At 38.0% G+C, this 23,670-nt stretch overlaps 3 protein-coding genes across 5 annotated transcripts in view; 2 read left to right on the forward strand and 1 right to left on the reverse strand.

The window, feature by feature from the left end:
* The first annotated feature begins 535 nt into the window (after positions 1 to 535).
* LOC138129889 (PP2C-like domain-containing protein CG9801) lies at positions 536 to 3,961 on the forward strand. Of its 3 annotated transcripts, none has more exons than XM_069046203.1 (5): positions 536 to 1,033; positions 1,084 to 1,212; positions 1,260 to 1,474; positions 1,524 to 1,925; positions 2,397 to 3,961. In XM_069046203.1, the coding sequence occupies exons 2-5, from the start codon at positions 1,094 to 1,096 to the stop codon at positions 3,836 to 3,838; spliced, it is 2,178 nt and encodes a 725-aa protein (XP_068902304.1). In that variant the 5' UTR covers positions 536 to 1,033; positions 1,084 to 1,093; the 3' UTR covers positions 3,839 to 3,961. The 3 variants fall into 3 exon arrangements, with proteins under 3 accessions (XP_068902304.1, XP_068902305.1, XP_068902306.1); XM_069046204.1 differs by having other exon boundaries at positions 540 to 1,033; positions 1,524 to 1,646; XM_069046205.1 differs by lacking the exon at positions 1,524 to 1,925 and having other exon boundaries at positions 546 to 1,033.
* Positions 3,962 to 4,321: 360 nt separating this feature from the next.
* Dph2 (Diphthamide biosynthesis 2) lies at positions 4,322 to 6,021 on the reverse strand. The gene is made up of 6 exons (XM_069046224.1): positions 5,770 to 6,021; positions 5,610 to 5,722; positions 5,341 to 5,564; positions 5,150 to 5,290; positions 4,834 to 5,099; positions 4,322 to 4,781 (listed from the first exon to the last, which is right to left on the reverse strand). The coding sequence occupies exons 1-6, from the start codon at positions 5,914 to 5,916 to the stop codon at positions 4,362 to 4,364; spliced, it is 1,311 nt and encodes a 436-aa protein (XP_068902325.1). The 5' UTR covers positions 5,917 to 6,021; the 3' UTR covers positions 4,322 to 4,361.
* Positions 6,022 to 6,329: 308 nt separating this feature from the next.
* Positions 6,330 to 23,670, forward strand: part of emp (epithelial membrane protein) — a 35,831-nt gene continuing 18,490 nt past the window's right edge. The window contains exons 1-2 of the mRNA XM_069046220.1: positions 6,330 to 6,376; positions 6,536 to 6,636. Of these exons, the coding sequence (XP_068902321.1) occupies positions 6,597 to 6,636 (40 nt within the window). The 5' untranslated portion in view covers positions 6,330 to 6,376; positions 6,536 to 6,596. The remainder of the gene's footprint in view (positions 6,377 to 6,535; positions 6,637 to 23,670) is intronic.

Consider the following 23,670-nt stretch of genomic DNA (forward strand, 5'->3'; position numbering starts at 1 on the left):
GTGCTCACCTCGTCACCGGCGAACCCCCGGAGACGGTGTCGTAAATAGTCGGACGGACGTGACAAACTCGTGACACCTATTCGCGGCGATATGTCAAGGATCGAAGTCCTATCTGCGTGGGGGAGTCACCGGACGTGATGGCTGTCGATCGACTCTCGATTGTTTTTGTCCGCTCGCCGCTCACGCTGGTGCCGATTAGGACCTCATGATTCTGTTGACAAAGAACACATTTCTAATTTGTCCGATCTGCGTACAACAGAAATGGAGAGAAAACAAAGACGACGAGGTCACTGTCTGTTCTTAAAATAGAATAACGTCGAATGCAGTGTTTTTGTTTTCGACGATTATTAAATGGCGATTTATTGCACCACAAAGACGCAAAATCATCTGGGCGCTATTTTTGGACGCGCCGGTTAAAAATAGGTTTGGTGTCAATGAGGCGAAAAAAATCGATACGGTAGGCAACCACCAATTCTGCGGCTCGTGTCAATGGGGCAGTGGCGGGCTGGCGCTGAGCCAGACGGGGTTAAAGACTCCTTCTCTTAATTAGTGCCGCAAAAATAAGTCTTTTATGTGGAAAAAAACTTCACGAGGAATTCCAGGAGCAACATTCAACTGGTGCCAATAAAATCGGCGGAAATAAATACACACGTTGCCCTTCAGGTAGATGTTTTTCACAGCAAGTATTTAATTGTTTTGACATTTTTTGGGGCAAGTGAGTGTCAAGGGTGTCTAATGAAGGGTGACTACCCCATGTGAAGAAATAAAGTGGTTGGTGCGGTAGGCCACCAACAATACGCATGGTTGGTTATTTTTGATTTGTCAGGTTGTTGACTGTTGCTGTTTCTCAACGAAGTGTCAATGGCACGTCATGGGTGTGCCCTTAACGAAATTTAATTAATAAACAATCAAACAACAATGATTTCGTCCTAGTGTTAAGTGTTTTAGATCTAATTTTGTAATTGAGTCGTATTTTAGTCGAGACACGGCGAATTAGTTTTGTAGCGTTATACACTGTCAATCGACATATCAGGTAGGTTAACTCTAATGTAAACATAAATATTTACGTCGCCAATTCTCCAGTTGGTCCGAAATGCCATCGCTAAGGAAACGAGTTTCGAGTTACTTTAGGCAGCTGAGCTTCCACAACGAACCCCGCGACAAAAGACACAACATAAACGAGAATTCCTTTGTGACAAAGTATCTCCAAGGGTAAGTCTTTGTTCATGTGAGGGTCAAATAATGTGGTGGTGTTGTAGCCACTCGACGCTGCGGGAGGGCCCCCCGATCATCTACGGCAAGAACCCGACCGATCTGCCCAACTATGAGCTCGGCGAGTACGAGACAGGCCACTCTTCCATCCTCGGCTGCTACTCGGGCCCCAACGGGGGCCTGACGACCGTGCGCCGCACCGAGAAGCACCTGTCGGTGCCCGACCCCGACATCGACTTCATCGACACCCAAGACGAGAACGGTAAGTGGCGGGGCGACGGGTGTCGGCTTTAATCGCAAGTTGCTTCCAGTACTCCCGGCAGAGAAAAAGTCGCCAAAGCGGCCGAAAGGCCAGCCCGTCGATAACACGACGATGGTGATCAAGGTGGCCGGGCAGGAGTACTGCGTCACCAACCGCACGAAAAAGCGGCACAGTAAGAGTCACAGTTTGGGCAGCATATCAGATTTCACTTTGGAAATTGAAACGACCAAAATCGATAAAGACTTTTATAATAGCGCTAACAATAATTCGAGCGAGGTTTGCTGTAAGAACGTCGAAAAGGCGAACGATAGCACCGACGACAGTGCGGGTAGTAACGATAGTAGAGGGCAGCACAGGTTTAATTTGGCCAAGTCGAAAAGCGAGGGGAATCCTTTCCACCACAAAAAGAGGGGGAAAATTATCAAGGTCGCACAAAGGGCCAGTTCACGGGGTAAAAGCTCAGCATGATGATTGCCAGTAGTTGATTGAATTTAATTTGATTTAATTTAATTATGCATTGTGACGTACACGATTAACCCGAATTTGCATGCGCCAGTGTTTTTGTTCCATTTTGACATCCGCAGTGTGTTCGCTACTTCTACTTATTTTTTGTTTGTACATTTTAGTGCAATGCCATAAGCCATGCCATAGTGTCATTTTTCATTATTACCAACCTGTCCTTGCCTGTTACCAACTTGACAAATCCAAGAAACTAGTGATCAGCAAGAGGACACAAAACTGACTTCAGTTGGGCTTGTAGACAAAAAAGAACATTTTTGACGCCCGCTGCACGCGTACCAGTTCGCGCTGAGAGAAGTTGCATCCGATCGGCTAGAACCTCCCTTTCCCGTCTCGCGCCCCTCCCTCGTACTCTTAAGCTCCGTTCAATTTTGGTGCACCAGTAAGAGAGGTCGCATTCTAGGTGGGGAGGACCCTAGCGACCCGTCCGCCTTGGCCCCCGCCGACGACTCGTCCCTCCCCGAGGAGTGGAGCAGGAAGTCGGAGCTGGTGTACGGCGTGTCCGACTCGCTGTACGACCGGAACCAGGTGACAGACAACAAAAATGGCGACCCGATCGCCGATTGTTTCGGTGTAATCTCTCGTCAGAACTCGGCAATCGTCGCCGTCGCCGACGGGGTCAACTGGGGCGAGAAGGCGAGCATCGCCGCCAAGTCCGCCGTCCACGGCAGCCTCCACTATCTCAACAAGACGATCTTCAACGACACTCGACCGTTCGACAGTCTCACCATCAAAGGAGACGAAACGTCGGGTCCGTCCGCAGGTTTCTCCAATCGCGTCGCCAACACGCGCGAGATCTTCGTGTGTCTGTTGAGGGCGTTCAGCTGCGCGCACGACCTCATCCTCGAGAACCAGGGCATGTTGACGACCTTGACTGTGGCGGTGGTGCTGCCGTTGAAGCGTCGCGACGACGCTCAGCGGTACGTGTGTTGCGTGTGCAACGTGGGGGACACGCTCGCGTACGTCTACTCCCAAAGGCACGGCCTGCGGGAGCTGACCAAGGGCTCCCACGACATCAACTGCAACAGGGACATGAGGGACGCGCTCGGGGCCTTGGGACCGGTCGACGGCATCAACCCGGAACTCAGCAACTTGACTCTCAGCGTCACGACCCTCAACAAAGGGGACATCGTCATGGTGGCGAGCGACGGCCTCACGGACAACTTCGACCCGAACGTGTGTCGCTTCACCGTGAACAGTCGCCTGGGGGAGGCGCCATCGCGCGTCAGACGCACCCCCAGCACGACCGAGCCACCGGTAAAGCCCCCGAGGCGGTCCCAAAACAAGAACGCGCCCACGAGAGGCGCGGCTAGGGCGGTGACCGTGGCCGAGAACAAGACCAGCAGTCTGCGGAAGCAGATCTCTAGTCAGCAGAAGCAAGAGACGTCGAAGACGGCGAACAAGAGCGACACAGCACAAGGGTACAAGTTCTTGCGGTCGAAGACCACGATCGAGGTGAGGGCCGGGTCGGGAGGGATCTCGAGGCAGATCGCGCGAAACGAGGACGGGATCCCGTATGTGACGCCCCTCCAGCGATACGAACTGCAGTTGCTGTTGATCGAAGACGTGCTCAAAAACGGGATCAGTGGACGGGACCAACCGTGCACGACGGCGAAGAAGTTGTGCGAGAATCTCGTCAGTTTCACGTTCAGTATAACTTCGGCGAAACGACACACCCTGGAGGACCAAGAGTTGTATTTCGACAACCGAAATGGGGTGTTGGTGGAGGTGTCGCAACAAGAGAAGAAGATCAGGAGAAAACGAGGTCTGGAGAAGGTCCAGAATTTACCCGGGAAGTTGGATCACGTCACGGTGGTGGCGTGGAACGTCGGCAATTGTCAATAATCAGTACTAATCGTGCAATTTTCTAACCGTTCCGTTGTTTTTTAGTTGTTGTGTTTACAAATCCAAACTATTATTTATTTTTTCCAAAAAAAAAAAAAAACAAACATAAATTTACTAGATAAATAGCACGTTTTTCTGGGGCGTGGCAAAGTCTCGTCCCAACCCTACCCATAAAAAATAAATCACGATTCGTTCAATCACTTTATTAACATCTCATAGAACCGATCAATTAATTAATTAATTTAGTGTGTTTCTTCATTGTTTTGTCGAACGATGATTATAAATCGAAATCTTTTTTGAAAAGCACACATTTTTAGATAAATTGGGGGTTTTTGAACTGGGGGCGTGGCTAAAGTCCCGCCTTAACCCCACCCATGAAGCAAACACGCGCTTCCTTAATCTCTTTATTAATCCGTATAATAAATTACGTTAGTGTGTTTCTATCCCCGCCTTTAACCCCAACCATCAAACACAAACCACGCGATTCGTCAATCACTTTATTGATGTGCTTAATAAATTAAATTTAGTGTGTTTCTTCGCTGTATTGTTGAGCGATACCGCGCCTCCCCTCCTCTGCCATTTTCACTTCGCTCCGCCCCAAATCGCGCTCCAGCCCTTTCCAGCTACGCGCGGCGAGAAACCCCGCCCCGTGAGTAGTATTCAAGGCGACGGCTCCCTCCTGTTTCGCGACTAGTTCACTCCCCATCGACACGTTAGACCCACCCCTGATGGTCCCCGTCAACAAACTCACATCACTGGAATCACTAATTACGTCACTAATTGGTCTAGAAATCACATCATTGTAGTCGTAGCTGAAGTTGAGACTTGAAGAACTGGGATTCAGGGCGACTTCCACGTCGTACATCGTCACGATTGGCTTGTAGAAATCTCGACTGTCGTAGATTTCATTCAGAGCGCAAGTTACAACGACGTAAATCTCAATCTGATGATAATAAATTAATTAGAAAGAGTTCAAAAGTGTGGCGACGAATTACCTCTGGAAAGTTGGCGAGTTTGGCGACTGTAGGCTTGCCAACGCTCACCATGTAATATTTTTTATTGTGAAGTTTTAACAGTTTTTTTATCCGTTCGATGGCTTGCAAATAATTTTTAACCCCCAATGTCCCTATAACTATACCAACAGTATTGCTATCTTTAATTTTTTCAATTAGAAAATACCTTCGACGCAAGACTTTTTCGTCTTGCTCGTAATTAATCAATCTGGGGCCTTCGTCTTGATCGAAATAATAAATATTCTTGGCTGAAAGCGTCTTTTCAGAAATTTTCAAATACGATTTTGAGGCTACTCACGTTTGTGGGAAAATTTGAGGTTAGGAAGTTTTCGTTCTTGATTTCGGCCCCCAATAAACACAACTGTCTCATTTTTTAAGCTCAGATCGTCAGAATCAATGGATTTTACAACACTAGATGGAAACTTGTCTTGAACTTCGCCTAAAAACTACAATTTCAGCACAAAAAATTTGACATAACCTCACTTTTACCTTGGAGGTGAACGAACGCGGTGTCTAGTAGAATTACGGCGTTGTCGCCGCCGTTTTGGAAAGTTTCAGTGAAGCATCGATGCAACCGGTCCAGATCGAGTGGACTTTTCTCGTAAATATTGAGGTACGGGATGGTGGCGCAAGTCTTCGAGAAACAGACTGGCCCAAAGTGAATGATTGCGTCGGCGGTGACGTGAGCGGCGGCCACGTAGTCGACACAACAACTACAACAAGGGCGTTAGAGCAGTTCGACAAGTCGTGAGAGTCACCTTTCGTAAGCTGTGTCTGCTAGAATGTAGATGATCTGGTTCAGGCTTCGTTCTAACCTCAGAGCCACCTCAGACGAGTCGGACAGAAGATGGTCCGGGAATTGGAGACACACCTAGATGCAACACAGTCAGACAAAGCTAAAAATCAAGAAACTCTCACTTTTTGGAAATTATTGGATCTGATCCATTCGAGACAACGTTCGGTTTCGTACACTTCGTCAATGAATTCCGGCCTTGTCGCCGGATTTATCACCGGATCGACCCCCTTTTCCAGACTGACGGCCTCGTTGGTGGAAAACTGCGACATTTTCGCCGAATTTCCGCAAACATGTGCCTACGCAAAGGCCTACGTGACTTTCTACACGGCGGTAGGTTTGATTCAAAAATCGATGTCACAATGTTTGAACTACCGAGCATTTGACCTACGACGCACAAATCTGTGACGCATTTGACCTCCGACGCATTCGAGCTACCCATGTGGATTTTGAAAAGTCCCGTTTGACCAAATTTCGAAATCCACCACTTCCACCGTTGGCAAATGGTCTTATTTCCGGTTGTTGCGTACGCGGGGCGACATTGGCAATGAGACGTAACAATCGACTTTTACGGCAACGTCGCTCTCCAATTTCGATGTGTAATTGCATTATTATTAAAATAATTATGCGACTTAATCATAGATACAACAAAGAAATAGCAAAAGTGGAGTGTGCTTAGTCGGCTGTGATCGCTCGACGTGTCCACTTCGATTGTTTCAGTTTCTTCTTCGCGTAAGTGTAAAAACTCAACAACTTAGCATAACGTCGCGCACCAACTAATCCGCTTTATTAATTAGGAATTAATTAAAAAATACGTAAGACTGATAACGATCGTATGCACTTTCCCATTATTTGATTTTGCAATTCTGATTTTTTGTTTTTTTGTTGCAGGTGAAGGGGTGGTGCTAAAACCTTGATGGGTGTTTAACTGGTTGTCTAAATCGAAACGAAAATGTTCCCCAGATCATTTCCCAGAAAAATTTGTCACGTCTGTAAGTCCTAATTTGTATATTTTTTGTACCCTTCTAATGTTCATCATCGATGCTAATCTGGTGAGTAAGTGTTGTTTGCAGAATTGTTGTCGAACAGAATATGATTAAGTTACTGGAATTGTTTTCTGTTGAGACACCTGCAGACGCCACCACTATCGCTTAATTTATCATCTTACCGCATACCCAAGAAAGTATTTAATAATACTGAGCAATTTTGCGCTCGTTATTTTAACAATGGTCCTTCGACATAATGTGCGATAATGGCCTCCAATGAAACAATTTTTTACGGTTTTTCTCCCGTTGACGTAATTAGTCAATTTGCAAGCATGGAAATGTAAATTTTTATCTTTCATCAATGTCCTATTGTTCGTACGTCGCGTCGTCGCGATGCGATTTGAATATGTAATACGGTAATTTTTTGGACAGGTGCGGAATATAATCGGGTGCCGTTTGCTGATAAGCGTACGGTGGGTTGGGCTTCGGTGCGCCCGTACGGCCCGCGTTTTCTAATTTGCCGCTTACAAAATGACAGGACACCTACTAATTCTGCTTTCACTCGGCTTTCGCAAAAACTGGAGGTCCTGCCTAATGAGTTATTCACTCGAATGCGCTTTGCGATTTTTTCAAATTATTCCTGTCACGTTTTTATTTTCGTGAAACACTTTTCTCAGAGAAACAATGAAAGGAAACGTTACGGGGCGAATAGAGGGCAGCACAGTCTGCAAGCGACAGATGAGTGACATTTTGAAATGTTATAATTTGAGTGAAGAGTTAAGTGGTTGATTTAAGTAATTTAAGACAGATGATATCCTTTCCTAGGTTTTTAAAAATTAGCATTATAGTATAAACAAGCTAAAAATTACTTTCATATGTGATGTTTTGAAGGTGCTTTTGTAAAATTCTCTGGGTATATCTAGTGATAATGAAAATTTAATATCTTATTCATGATTGTAAAATATTTCGTAGTCTTTCTATTTCTGAGAATGATCGTGACTTTTAATTTTTAAATAGAAAAACCACACAGTAGTGAACATGAAGTTTGCAACGTATGTTTTTCTTTTGTGTTTCCCCGAATATAGAATTAAAGAATTTGCGTCATCGACATTTTTATGTTGTGTTGTTTATGAAGATTATTAAATATTAAATGTAATATTTTTACGTTCAATATTTTTTGAAGATGGATGAATGTAGATAAAAATTTAAAGTTAAAAGATGTGAAGAGAAAATCCGAAAGAGTGAAAAATGAAAAGGATGACACAACTTTGTTTTAGTTCAAATCTAGATGGCGCTTACCACGACCTTCTACGGAGTGATCAAGAATGACTGAGTCTGTTGGTAACAATGAAATTTAGCAAATTTAAAATTTACCAACGAAGGTTAATTTTTGTAATAGTATAAACATAACCTGCATAACCAAGAATGTTTTTAATGTCATCTCAGGTTAAAAAATCCGGTCAGTGCGTGGTCAGTGCCAATTACTAGACAAAAATCACCAGTATTTTCAATTGTTTCATTGCCAACAGACTCAGTCATTGTTGATCACGCTGTATAAAGTCCCTAGATATATATATATATCTAGGGACTTTACCTTCTAAATATATCTATGCCTTCTAAATAGTCGAGACGCTTGACTCTCTCCGGCCTGTTCATTTGCCAATTTTCGGCGTTCGCCGTTTGGCGCTACTTTGCAGGCGCCGAAATTGGCGCGAAACAATAAATGTCAAAAAGATAACATGTAAAATGCTATTTGGAGACGTGTAAGGATTATAAAAAGACAAAAACATTCAATGAATTGGCTTCAGAAAGTTTAAATATTTGCCCAGGTAGGGAATTCAAAAATCTTTTAATCAGTAGTAGACTTGCAATAATTTAAAATTTATTTTAAAAATATTCTTCACTAACATAATGTTGTAGGCAAGCCTTTCCAATAGTGCTGCTAATGTACCGATCCCAACTGAAACATTCTCTGTCACCGCAAACAGTCTTTTGCCTGCTTAAATCTTCATTTTCTTTTCCTTCGTCTACTTCCAATGTTGTGGGTATTATAACAAGTACTGAACTCCGTGAAATAATTAAATTCATACTCACATCTCCATAAATTTCGTTGTATTTAAGAATATGTATATTAGGAACGATTATCTATGCAATTAATATGCTTAACTAACCGAAAATTTCGATTAAAATGTAGTAATCATGTCTTTATCCGACAAAGTGACAACACAATGACAGAAAGCCAAGTTTCAAACCGCGTGGTTCCGAACTCAAATCGCCCGTTCTCTAGCGCCAAACGGCTTACAAGTGCATAATGGTATTTTGCTCAAATGAACAGGCCGGAGAGAGCCAAGCGTTTGCGTCTCGACTATTTAGAAGGTCGTGGCGCTTACGCCACGGACTGTCATTTAATTCCTAGAGTAGATCACAAAGCATACTAATGACGAACCTAACCTAAACTCAATTTTAATTGAATTGACTTGAATTGGCATAAAGTGTGGCTGTGGAAATTCAAATTTCTGTTGGCAGCCATGTTATAATGTCACAACATCTAAATAATCAGTTGTTTGGTAGAATCTGATACAGAATCTTCTATAACATGCACTTGACGCATACCTACACATAAATATAAATAAGAGGTGGCTTTGGAAAACAAATCTTCTGAAAACGTACGGCGTAGCTTCAATCGTACCAATATCCATGACGAAGAGAGGTTTTGCCAACACTTGGATAAACCCACTCACCATTTTCTACATTTCCACTTCCAAAAAAGTATTCTGTCATGAATAATTCATGTTCTTGAGTGAAAACCACATTTTAAATAAAATTCACATAAATTCAAAATTGACAGTTTATTAAGTTACGCCGCACGTTTCGAGATTTTTTTCAACAGCCGCACTTTAATCTCTTTTTTGTTGAACGTATTATCATTTTATTATTTAGAGCAAATTGCATTCTAAATTGACATTTCTTCTTATTTCTCAATCTTCTAACGTGCACCCCAATCACACCTAGATCTTTCTTTATTATGAAGTCATCTCTTCTTTCTGTTGTTGTTTTGCTTTTTTTTCATAAAGACATTAACCGCGCATAGGTATATTTTCTAATACTTGATTCCATTATTAATTATAAATTTTAATCTTCTTTCAATCATCACCAAAAAAATATGTAGATACGCACTCATTTATTTTTATACAACTTTAAATCTTCAAAATATTCACATAAACTATATCTACAGGGTGTTTTCGAAGTTGACGCGTTCCTTGTAACAGGAGGTACTATACATTATTCTTAAAAATTTTAGCCTAAATTTTCTTAGTAAAATGTTTGTATTAATGGAGATAATTGATTGTATGTTTTTATTGTTTTCTAAAATTTTGAGTTCGGTCCTGTATATTTCTCCGCTGTATTAAATTAATAACTGACGTGGCCCAGGATGGTGTCCTTCCGGAAATCGGTTTGCGTACTCTCTAGACGCCAGAGCGGTATTCTGATAACATTGCGCAATACATTAGCAACATATCTGTGAGCTCATTCTTTTCGTAATGATAAGCCATTTCGACTAACTAGATGACAACTCTGACAGTATTTTTTATTAACAAATCAGCGCAAATCTGAGCAGGACCGGTTTAAAAAATTTCAAAAAAATTAACTTATTGTATCTTCATTGCCGTACACATTTTACTGAGGTGATTTTGGCTAAAAGGAACGCCTCAACTTCGAAAACACCTGTATATTATACAGGGTCATTTTGAAAGTGATGCAGATATTCTAACCTGTGATAGAACTCCACAAAAGGTAACGATTGAGCCAATAATACCTTAAACAAATGCTGATAATTTTCGAGAAAGAGGGGCTAAATGTTTTTCAAAAAAAGTTTGAGAGCCACTGAACTTTGTGAAAAAATGGGTAAAAAAAAATCATAGTAGACTTTTTTGTTGTCATTTAATTCAAAATTAAGTCACTTTGACAAGAACCTCAATCTTGACCTCACTTTAAATAAGATGGCTTTCAACAACCTGGAGAAAACCAATATGGTTTTGATCTATAGCGAAGTCCTTGGATATTTAGAGCTAACGGCAAATCTAGGGTGAACGGTTTCCTCAAAGAATACTTCCCAATGTACAAACCTTTGTAAACGTTGTGCAGCATCTTCGCGATTTCAGGCGTTTCGAAATGAATAAGCTAATAAGCACGATCTTGGCCGCCAACGAAAAGATCGCATTTTATGTATTTGCAGAAGAATACATTCTCACGAAATTGAAAATCAGCCACGAACAACAACAAGGTCTTGCAAATCAACTGGGAGTTTCTCAGTTTGTAGTTTGGCGTACCCTAAAGGAGCAAGGTTTACATCCAAAAAGTTCAGGCACTAAAAGCAGAAGATTTACCTTCGACGTTTCATTTTATGCTTTTACGCACAATTAGTCTTCTTACTTTGTTGCTTAAGGCTTTGTTGTTTTCTGAATAAGTTGCAGGCACTATTTTATCGTCACTTTGCAAATTTAATCAAAAATTCATGATGAAACTCAAAAAACTTAAACGATAAAAACCAAACATAACCTCGAATGACATAAAAGCTTGACTTTTTAGGTTGGTCGTATTACAAAAGTGCCCGCCAAATTTGAAATTTTTCAGGGGTTCCCAAACAAACTAATCTCTTTGATTCTCTTGTAAACCATTATCATTTGTATAAGGCAATTTGGGTTATTTTGCCTTCTTTTAACACGTACTACCTCAGGTTAAAATATCTGCACAACTTTCAAAATCACACTGTATTTTCTTCTACAGCGTTCTACTAGCACTACTAGCGCCACCTCTGACGACTCGCCATAACTATCCACAAGTATCTTCACAAGAGTGGCACGGCCTAGAGACTATGAAGGTCAACCCAGCAATTACTTTTTTCTTTTCTTTCTTCAGATCATTCAGCGCAAGACGAGCAATCCGCCGAGCTTCGAGCCACGCGTGCCAACAATAAACGCTGAAACGTCTCATTTTCCGGTGTCTAAAGCGCCCCCATCCTGCAAACTTTCAAACGCGCATTTCCCAACTGTCGACTCTCGCTCCGTTGTCAAAATTCGATTTTGTCATTGTCGAAATTGACTCAGGGTCGTCAGCGCAGCCACACCGGCTGAATAAAATCACCAATCTGACATAAACAATTTCGTCATGACGTACCTTGAGGCCCGGTCACGTGCACAATCGTGCAATTTATTTTTCTTTTTTTGTTACTACAACTAGAAGTGAAATGAAGATGTCGTAACTGTTTCGCAATTTAATTCATAACCGAATCAGCTGAGACACGATAAATTATTATTCATTATGTCACTGACCAATACAAGTCTCGACGGATTTAAACAACAGTTTTCACGATAATCATCCACCGGGGAAATAGAAAAGTTGCGCTGAACCAACACAAAATTCCACCTTGTATCGTTTTCGACCTGCTCCAAATGCGTCGTTATAGGTCGACCAGTTTTTTATCTAAACTAAATCTAGAACTGGGAAAATGACGTATTTGTCTTAAGCGAGTGCCAGAGGGATCTGTGTTTTTTTTTCCTCCAAGACGATCGTGTTTTGTTCGGGAAAACCTATCCGGGACGATTACTCAATCGTTAATTAGTTTAATGTTGGTTATTTAATCCGAAAGTCTGCGCTTTTTTCAATTATTTAATAAGTAACAATCCGGTTGCGGGATCGACACCTAAATTCGGCCCCACAGTTGTTGCATATTAATTTTGTCGAATTCCGTCTGAGCGCGTATGCACGACGCTTTGGTGCATAATGCGTGTGCACGCACGCAAAGCTGCAGCGACGCGGATGATGGCCGCAGCCGCCATTACATTGTTTCCATGAAACAGTTAAAATGTGGAAAAATTGTCGGCAGCGAACTGGTGAAATTTCATATCTGTCGCGTTTTGACGCTTCCAACTTTCTAAATTTTGCATTCTCACGATAACAGTAAAACGTAAATAATGTCGTGCCTGTCGGCTGGCTAATTTCGGACGGAATAAAACCAGATGATGGGTTTGTTTTGGATTTTTGTCACACACGACTGTTTTTTTTTTCGTAAAAAATATCAACGATAAGTAGCCAATTATGGTATTAAGCCGAGGTTTAGAGTTAACGAAGTCACGTAACAAGTTATTTAACCTAGACACGTAATGGATCGTTTATGGATAAGCGTCCTTAGATTATCTGACATTATTTCGTTGTGCAAATGTGAACAATTTGGCTTTGTGCGTGGATACGGGATGGGGTCGAAAAGTTTTCGATCGGGGTGAATTCGACCGGATTTGGGTCGATTCGGTGGGTGGAATCGGGTTTTTGGATCGGCACGAACGAGAACTGTTCTACTTTGCTGTGTTGGTTGAAGTGTTCCATAAGATTCAGGTCTGGTCGGTTTGCTGTCACCAAACTGTTACTTTTAATATTTAATAGAAGTAAATATGTGCTGCACTGGGAGTATCTCGGGAAGTTGTCAGTTTCTAAAAAGTTGGAGGAAATAAATCTGAGTTTGGATTTTAAAATAGGGCATTTTCAATTTGTTTAATTAACCGAACAAAAAAACTCTCTACGCATTATTGTTTTTAATTAGATGTAAAAGTTTCTTTTTTTATCGTTATTGTCGTCAGTAGCGAACGAGAAGTGTTAATGGAATTTTTATATTTATTGCGGCAGAAATGTAAAATTTCACATAGTTAACTGATTTATTTTGACATTGTGTAAACCTTGTCAACGTTAGTTTCACCGGAAGTGATTCTAATTTTAGATATTATTATTAAATGGAAGTATTCATTTTTACCTCTTCAGGGTCCGAAAATGTTTCGAATTTAGCTCAAGAATTTCTATTACTTACCTAATTTTTTTCTGCATTTGCAGTCTTCGGTAATAAATGAAAGTAGTACATTTTTTTAGAAATAAAAATGTGTTTATTTTTATTACTAGATACTACTATACATATTTTGTATTTTATTCAACATTTACTTGCACGAAAAATATAAAATTTTCGTTGTTAACTGGTTTGTTTTGAGACATTCTCGAAATGTTGTCAAATTACATATTTTAATTATACAGAATGTCCCCAAAAAAGACGAGTCCATAATCCCTTATTTGTCAGAGGATTTTAATTATCTATACACCAAATTAAATGGTTGTGAATAGGCTACAAAATGGCCTACTAAATTCACGTAAATCCCCAAGGGCTTCAAGGTTAAACTGTCAAATGCGTACACATACTTTTTTTAGTAATTCTGATAGAGATTTTTATTCTGAAAACAACAAGTATAACCTCAAATAAAAAAAAAAAACTACCTTTTAAAACAAGTGACGAGCACTAAGCCTTACATTGTAATAAATAATCAAATTAAGTTAGCTGGAAAAACAAATGACCAATAATAACATATGGGATTGCGCAGAGATTCCTCCAATGTTTAGCGCAAAATGGAGCGCAATTCGAGCATAGGCGATAGTAGCGTTTTTTTTTACTTTTTTTTTTGTATTTTTGGTATGTAAGTGTATACTTATGATACATTGTTGTTTTCAGAATAAAAATTTCTATCAGATTTACTAAAAAAAAATTGTGTTCGCATTTGAAAAAAAATATTTTGACAGTTGAGCCTTGAAGCCCTTGCGGCTATACCTGAATTTATTAGGCCCTTTTGTAGCCTATTCACAACCATTTAATTTGGTGTAAAAATAATTAAGATTCTCCGATAAATAAGGGAGTTATGGACTCGTCTTCTTTTTTGGGGAGCCTGTATATACAGTATGTCCCCGGATTGAGTTTACAAGAGGAAAAAAAAAATTATTTTTGATTTTACGCAAAAACTTCAGAGGAATAACATTTTTTGCTTCATCTGAAACCCCCATTTCCGTTATTAAAATCTCAGTATTGATACACTGTATTCTTAAATTAACATTTTTTGTTCAAATTTGGACTTTTAATTTTTATGTTATAAATTTTATTACAATTGGCCTGGTTTTTTGACAAACAACTTATTACGGTTGCAAAATGTTGTCTTTAGAACAAAGAATTTATTTAATCCAATGTTGGACCGGTTTTTGTCACATAATTACAAAATTTAATGAAAAATTTCCCAACAGTTATGTATAAAGGCCGGATTTATATGCATTTGCATATTTTTTTGCTAAACAGCTTCGGATTACTTTAAAGTTTTCTTGGCATTTCAGATGATTCTAAATAAAATAAGATCATTCTTATTATGCATATTATTGCATATTTAGCAATAAAAGCATATTTTACAATAAATGCATATTTATTTGCATATAACCCAGGAAAACGCACATCTGGAAAAAATATTTTTTCTTCAAACGTCCGTAAAATATGACATTGCACTGCTGCATTGATAATGCTAAAGTGTCACTTCATTGTCATGGCATCTAACGAGCTGACCTGCGTCCGTGAAGTTATTATCCCCGCTGAGGAGCGTCCGTGAAGTTATTATCTCCGCTGACGAGCGGCTGTAAAGTAAACTAGCTAAATCATTTGAATTTCCTACCTGGTCTCTTAACATGTCTTAAATAATTTGTTATGAAGGTTTGAAGAAAAAATAGTATAATATGTTATGTTATGAAGAGCAAAAATGGTTTTATGTGCTTTGGCTGGTTTGTCTGCCTGACTGCGTTCGGCAGTCAATCTACCAGCCGCAGCACATAAAACTTCATTTTTGCTCTTCATAACATAATATACTATTATCTGACAGAAGACAAAATTTTACTCCAGAAAATGTAGAAAGGTATCTTGTTTGCCATTTTAATGGTAATTAAATCAACATTGTATTATAATTGTATTATTTTTTAATTCATATAAGTTTTAAATTAAAAAAGCGTGCCTCTTTTGATTTTGTAAAGCATATTTAGCTGCATATTTTGCATACTAAAGTGCATATTTTGTAATTTCGGAAGCATATCTTGCATGTATATTTCGACTTTTTTAGTGCATATAAATCCGGCCCTTAGTTATGTATCAGGCATGGGTGTTCAGAAGCTTAAACTTCGATACAGGGTTGAATGATATACAGAAAACGGCGCATACTTAATAGAATAGTTTTATATTCAATTATCATTTGATTTTTTCAAAAAATATTTTTTCTGCATTTTTTTTGATTTTAATGTTAAGTCTTCCTCTGTGTTGAAAAAGACTTTTTAATAACAGAAATGGGGGTTTCAGATGAAGCAAAAAATGTTATTCCTCTGAAGTTTTTGCGTAAAATCAAAAATAAAAATGTTTTCCCTCTTGTAAACTCAATCCGGGGACATACTGTATATATAAATATGTATGTATAATTTTATTTTTTATATTTATAATTTCTAATAAAGTACGACATTACAAAAATAAAGTTGTAAATATGGACATACTTTTATTACACCAGGTGCTTTAGTTAAAAAAAATGTGGGTTAAGTCGAGTGGCTTTTGAGCTAGACATCCAATTTATTTATTTTAATTTAAATTAATTTACGTGTTTTATTAGATTTTTTTCACGAATTAACTCGCTAACTGAAAAAAAAACAATTTTTAATTGTGGTTCAGCTTGTTGTAAAATTTTCAAGTAAGCCGTGAAAAACAATTGGAATACAAATAACAACAAATGTCAAGTGTCAGTTTCAAAATTTTCAGGTGCAATCTTGTGGTGTTTTATTATTATTTTCTTGGAAAACATGAATAAAATAAAAATGTATTTATATTTTATTCATGTTTTCCAAGAAAAATATAAATAAATTTTTATTTTATTCAAGTTTTCCAAGAAAATAATAATAAAACACCTCAAGATTGCACCTGAAAAACATGAATTATTATAAAAATTTTTTTTTTTATAATAATAATTATTATTATTATTAATTTTGTATTACATTTTTGTTTTTGACTACGATTTTTATTACACTCGAATATAAAATAATAGTCAAATGACTGCTATCCTGCATGACTGGCAATGTTGTTATTTTATACTTAAATAAAAAAAGTTTAAAAAAGCAGATGAAAATTTCTAAGCTGACGTTTGGATGACATTTACCCCTCTACGCATTTACCGCACTTTGTATTCCGATTGTTTTTCACGGGACTCTTAAAAATTTCATAAGCTGAACCACAAAAAAAATTTTTATTTTTTTTTTCCAGTTATCTATGGACCAAATGATAACTTTCAATACATCATTAGATTCAGAAAAAAAAACCTTACCAGACTGAGCCTAAAAAAACTACATGTGCCCATTTAAAAAAAAAAGTTGACTATCGTTAGCTATTGAAGATAACACCAAAAAAATATATTTTATGGCTTTTTTGTAGCGCATGAAAAACCATATGTTTGGTTTTTTTGTTCATTGAAGTCGGATAATAAATAAAAAAGTTATGGGTTGAGGCGTTTTTTTATCAAACAGCCTGTATTATAAAAATATTATGATGAACTCACATGATCGATGCCATTTTACAAGTTAAACAATTTCACCGACAAAATAACAAAACTCTCATTATAAAAAGAGAGCACGGCATCAAGGCCGGATTTATTTAACATAATGGATATTTCTGTCAAGTTTTTGATAGCACAATTTTTTTATATTGTCATTAATTTTTGCTACGCGCCCACACTTTTGGACTATACAGGTGCCCCAAAATTCGCGGAACAACTCAATGGGGCAATGTCAATTCATATTAGGAAATTATGAGAAAAATAATAAATAAATTCTATCTTTTAGATATGCAGATTTGGGGTCTGAAAAGGTGCAGTTTTGATCTCATTTATTTTAAATATTAAAAAAGATTTTTTTTTACTAGCCAGTGGTATAATAATTCTGAATGATTGTGATCAGGTTTGCAATTCACTCATTATTTCCAGTATTCCCAACAAATGATTTTGGGTTAAGTAACATTTATGGCAACATGGCTACAAAAAAAATTAAATATTTGCAGATTTAGTGTAACAAAAAGGTCCATATCGTCTACAAAAAAGAAGATGGATTTTTTCTAACATTTTTACCTGATGTTTTAACGACAAGTTAACAACGTACTGCTAAGCTGTTCCGCGAATTTTGGGGCACCCTGTATTATTAATACATATTATATATATTTTAGTTGCAATATCTTTCTAAATTTTTTTGTATTTTAAATGCTCGTTTCAAAAAACAAATTCCATTATTACTCTATTATCAAATTTTTTTTTTTAATCGATCCACTGTATATTCTCCCAAAAACTTTGCGCTCAAGTTCAACATGTGACTTTCGATTAAACTAATGCAACTATTTAGTTACTCGCGGTCGTTACTTTTTTAATTATCGATAATTAAGAATGAAAAAATGTAATCTAGTCACCTCCTACATGGTTATTTTTAAAACAGAGGACACCCGATTCGTGGTAATTTCTGTGTTTAATTAATACCATTTAAGTACCACCTAGCAACAGAAATCGTTAAATATTTATGGTAAGATGTTCACTAAAAAATTCGTTATTGTTTTGTTTGCATGGGTGTCTTTTTTAATGTCCGTCTTCATTTCACTCAAACTGCACAACTCCCCCAAGAGTAATTTGCAAAAAAAAAAAATACATTTCAGAAAATAAAAAATATACATGGTGACTCATCACATTTTTGATCTACCGTGTCCGCCTGATGTTTACGATTCGATTTTGACAATCTGTGGCGGTGCGATACCAAGTGACCGAGTGTCTCTTTTAGATGTTGTAGAGAGCGTCTCCGTAGACTTTCTTTTCCAAAAATGTCTTTCTCCTGTCGGTTGTCGTCTCGCGGTCTTCATCGTAACGACTCTTTAATGAGCATTCTTGGCTAAGCACTTGCGCGACTTCGCCAAACGGCCATGGAAGAACGTGCACGAAGGCCGCGAACCCACTCCTTCACGAATTGTTTACATTCTTCGGCCGTGCCTCGGAACGAGTTTGGGATTCTCTTTTTTCCCTAGGACGGTCTTGTTGCAACAGGTCCGCGGGTCCGCCGCTTGTCATGCGGCTCATCTCCGTCACGACTCCTCGCCGGGGCGGCCTTCTCCTTGGTCCGTTTGGGCGACCCTCGCGCCACGCGCTCCGCATCGGAATTTTCCGAAATTCGATGCAATGACATTTCCAACGGAAAAGGAAAAAACGCCGTCGCCTAGACCTTGACTGTGACGGTCGCGGGTCGAAGAAAACAACAAGTCCGGCGGAGTGGACCCGATTTTTGCGCAAATCGGAGCAAAACAGCGCGATCGACGCGACTTGCGAGGAACGAGTCGTCGGGTCGGAAACGGTTGGGACAATGCAAGAGTGGCGTGATGCGCGCGTCAGGACGATTAATATTGATGGTGGCGGCCGCTTCCGCGTGTCGACGAAGCGCCAATTATGCTAACGAGGCGAGTTTCGGTGAAAATTCGGGAGATTTCGATGCGAGATCGCGCGCCGAAACGCTTTCTTCGCGAGAGGTTGACGGTTGTGGCAGCGGCGACTGGCGGCAGGGGACACAAAAGCACGTCCTCTCCAGTTGCGACACAATTAATTTCGTCGATCCGACATCGTGCTTGCGTGTAGCTAGTTCGCGAGCGTAACATGCTCCCGATGACGTGTTAGCACGCGACAAGTGTTTTATGGTGTTACTGCAGCAACGACATGTTCAGACGAGCGATTGTGCAGCATCCGGTCGCATTTTGAAGGGTGGAGATACGAGACGTGACCACTGGAGGTCGAGACTCGTCTTTCGAAATTGTTGAACGTTAAATTCATGCAAATATTTTTGCAATATGTTATGTATTTTAAAAAATCCATCATCAAGATAATTGTCGGTGGTAAAACATCAGAATTTAATTGATGTTTTATTAAAGACAACGTTTATGGGTTCGTGATTTTTTTTTGTTTCCCGGGTCAAAGAGCAAGATGCGTGAGATTTGCGTTTCCAACAGTGCAACCAAATTAAAATTTTGTTTGCATCAATTCTAAGAGTACAAAATAAAAATATGATTGGTTCTTACAATTATATTATACGCTTATACCGGAGGAAATACTGAGACAATTGTTTAAACAATTCATGAGAATTGTTAAAGTTTTGAAAATTGCATTTTCGGATTTCAATTGCTCTCCCTATCGAAAACAAAATGCAAAATACAAAAATTTCTAGAAAAAAATCTATGAGAAGTTATCACAGTTTGGACGTGCAAGTCCATCGGAAGTGGACCACTTGATACTCAAGTTTCGATTGATTTTCAGATCGATTTAAAAAAATCTAAATGTTGTGTAAACATTTCGAAAAAGCTGACGTACAATCGCGGCCATCCAAAAATTTCCGCACTTTTCATTAGATTAAATTAGGCTGTATTCGTTGGCGTTCGTGTAGCCTGTTTTCTTACCAACGCCTCTTTATAAGTCTTACTGCAATGTAATTCTCTCGCCACAGCAGCCAACGACCAATTTTCTTCTAGCTTTGCAATAGCCCTAGCTGTCTGAATCGGAGTGAGATGTAGTAAAATAAAAAAAAATATCTTCAATAATTTTTTTAACGCTAGTATCAGACTGTGACATTTTAGGACGCCTATGATTTAAAGTAAAAATCAAACTATTAAAAAAAACGTTCACTTTTGAATGGCCGCGATTGTACCTACTGCCTAGATACCATTAAGAAAATTTTTGATGTCAGTTAGTAGCAATTTCCAATCTTTTTCGATTTTTGCCACCGAACAATATACAGGTGTCCCAGGCAAGATTTTCGAGCCTAATATCTCGGTTATTTGTCAACGGATTTTTATGAAATTTAAAATACATACAGATATTTTAGACGGTGAAGGTTCAATTAGTAATAATAAAATTACTTCATGTTAAAAAATGTAATTTTAACACACGTTCCTTTTATTGAAAATTAAACGCAACTATTATTAGATTGTTAAACATTAAAAAATATGTGTCTACACAAAAAATTTACTAAATCGCTCGTTTGATTCAACGAAAAGATTAGATTTTGTCGTTAAAAATTTAATGTAAAATTTGAAGGTATTTGAGCAGTTACCTTTTGAAACAATTGATGATTAATTGCCAAGCAACATTCTTTACACCCTTTAAAGGCTGTCAAAATTGGACGCGCTTTATTAGAAAAGTCAAATTGTGTAAATTTATTGAAAATACTCTAAAAATAGACTACAATGGCACAAATTTTAATATTGTTGAAAAAGGAAACCATTTTTGCCTACGGAGAGTGTCGTAAGAACTTCAATGACACAGTTCGTTTTCTCGTGGAACACTATCCAAATGTAGGCTTTACAAAATTTAAGGTCCAGAGAGTCGTCAATTTATTCGAAGACACAGGAAGCGTACGTGAACCAAATTACCTTGTTAAAATATCTCGATCCTGTTTTAGTCCTTTGTAGAAGAATTAAAGCATCCAGTATAATAAATTACGTCCAAATGTTGTCTTTAACTTTGTAAATGTTTGTAAGGTTAGAAAGATAAACGTCAAATATGTCACCTGCGTTTGTGCGAAGAGGGGTGACAAAAATTTGGCGATAGTGCGCATTTGTTTCATACGCGTCTACGTTTTGGCATCTGCAGCCACGTTTTACACAGTTTTTTTTCTTTTTTCTTGCAAACCAGACGTCTGTCAAGGACGAGTTTCTTCTTACAGTATTTTTCATTGACGATCAATTTTTTGATATAAATCTTAAGTGATTCAACATTTTAAAAAGGCATGTAAAAATTACGTTTTTAAGACTTAGGTTATTGTATTAATGGGATTTTACTCTTCACCGTATAAAATATCTGCATTTTAAATTTCATAAAAATCTGTTGACAAATAACCGAGGTATTAGGCTCGAAAGTCTTGGCTGGGACACCTGTAGAATTTTAATTTCTAGTTTTTACTTAACTGAAATACTACAATATTTAGCGTATACGTCTACTATTTATAGCAAATTTATTATATATTTTTTGTTGTAATTTTTTTTGTTCTCTAAATGATGACACACTGGTTTTTTTTTGTTATAACTTGTTGTTTATAAATAACAGATGAAGATTGTTAAAGATTTTTATAAAGAATTTTACAGTAAATATGTATTGAATAGGTATAATATCCTTTAGATTTTTGCACATTCAAAGTATCTTTTTTCCCAAAAAAACGTAACTATTAAATTTACAACAGAACGAAAAATAAGATTCAGATTATAAATGATTTTTTTCTATTCTATTCAATAGAATCCCTTCCAGTTTCTTCGCTCTGTTACTTCTTGACTTTTTAAATAGACAAATGGTTACAAACAATTTCTCAAGACTGTTATATTTTTTCCAAGGTCTTGATTTTTTCTCTAAACCAAATAGTGAATGGCAATTCAGAAAACTCAACAACCATCTTAATAATATTTATTTAATATGTATTTTCTTTTTTATTTGTTTATTTTTGCTTCTCGAGTAAATTTAACAAGACAAATTAAATAGAGTGTCGATTTTTCTTTGAATTTTTAGATATTTTTAAAATCTAAACCATAAAATTAACATGTAATTGGATATACAGGCTGTCTCAAATTTGCGGAACTACTCAACGCCACGCTATCAACTGATTCTAGCGTATCACAAGAGAAATTGTCATTCATCTCTTTTAGTTTCCAAACTGTAAGGACTCAAAAGTTACGCTCGAGACGATTCGTCTTTCTTTTTATTCCTTCCTTGTGATTAATGCACATATATTATTTCTGTTGTTTATGATTTTTGTTTTTTTCTTCTTTATTTCCATTAAAATATTCTCAAGCTGAGTAGGCGGACATAAATCTAGTCTGGGAAAATGTAGAAAACAATGCATTCTGTGGGGATAGAAGTCATCCAAGGACGAATTAAAAAACTGAATTTTCCAAGCAGCTCGTCGTGATGCGGAGAAATGCTGTAAAGACCACAAACAAATACATATTTATATTTTGTTATTATTTTTTTAAACTTTGACACTTCTCTATCGTTACTGTCTTTGCCATTGACGTTAAGATAACACTTTTGCTTTATTGTTTTTTCTAATTTCCACGAATACAGAAAAAGCAAGCACTTAGACCAAACTTACTTTCAGAAAAGGAAAAAAATATCTGCGAGAAAGAAGATGGAATTTTTTAATCCTCAAATTTGCATAGATACCATTCGAACCAAAAGACTAGGAAAACTTGAGGAATTTAATTTCTCAACGTGATCAGCTGAAACACTAACACGTTTGGTGAAACAATACCGAAATGCTTCGATGTACTCGAAAAAAAAATCCTTTTCTTCGTCCTTCGAGCCGCTCATTTCAAATTCATTTATTCCTCCTTTGACATCATTTGTACGGAACATGTCAGAATCACAACAATAATTATTTTGTGTAAAACTTACAAGCTAAATGGATTAATTAAAATTCACACGCAGTGAATAAAAACAATTAGTGTTTAAGAAGGTTTTTAGGTCTTGCTTAAATTTATGGCGGTGTTGATTTTGAGATGCATTGGCAACTTGCAGTTTATCTTTAATCCTACACGATCTGGTGATTTTTTACTTTTTATTTAAAAATTATTTTACTTCATGTATTTCCAACACAACATTATTTTTAACACCTTCCACCAAATTATTGTTTTGTCTGGTGTACAACATTGGCATTTAGCAACAGCAATTCCAATTTTTTTATTATCCGACAAGCCGCAGACGTACAAGAACAGCGACAATCAGTCCAGAAATAATTACTGAACTCTTCTGCAAACTCTTATTAAAGGCGGCCGTCCACTTGGTCGCATCGTACGCACCACCAATTAGCAAAATTATAGACGAATTTGCTACTTTCACGTGCAACAAATCGGTCACCATTTCGCAAAGTAATATTGAAAAACTTCGAAATTCGACTAGACGCGGTTAAGATGGGCGCTCACTGGCTGCCATCGTACAATGGCCGGCAAAAAAAATTAGCCATCACTTTTGTGTTACGCCAAAATCCAAATGTGTAATTAATGCTTTTTTGACACTGACATTTAAATGATGGCACTAGTCACTAGATTAAAACACATCTTCATTTCTTCATACGTAGGCGGTGTCGAGACCCATCCGATATTTTTAATCA

The sequence above is a fragment of the Tenebrio molitor genome, chromosome 4 (genome assembly GCF_963966145.1).
Source record: "Tenebrio molitor chromosome 4, icTenMoli1.1, whole genome shotgun sequence".
NCBI lineage: Eukaryota > Metazoa > Arthropoda > Insecta > Coleoptera > Tenebrionidae > Tenebrio > Tenebrio molitor.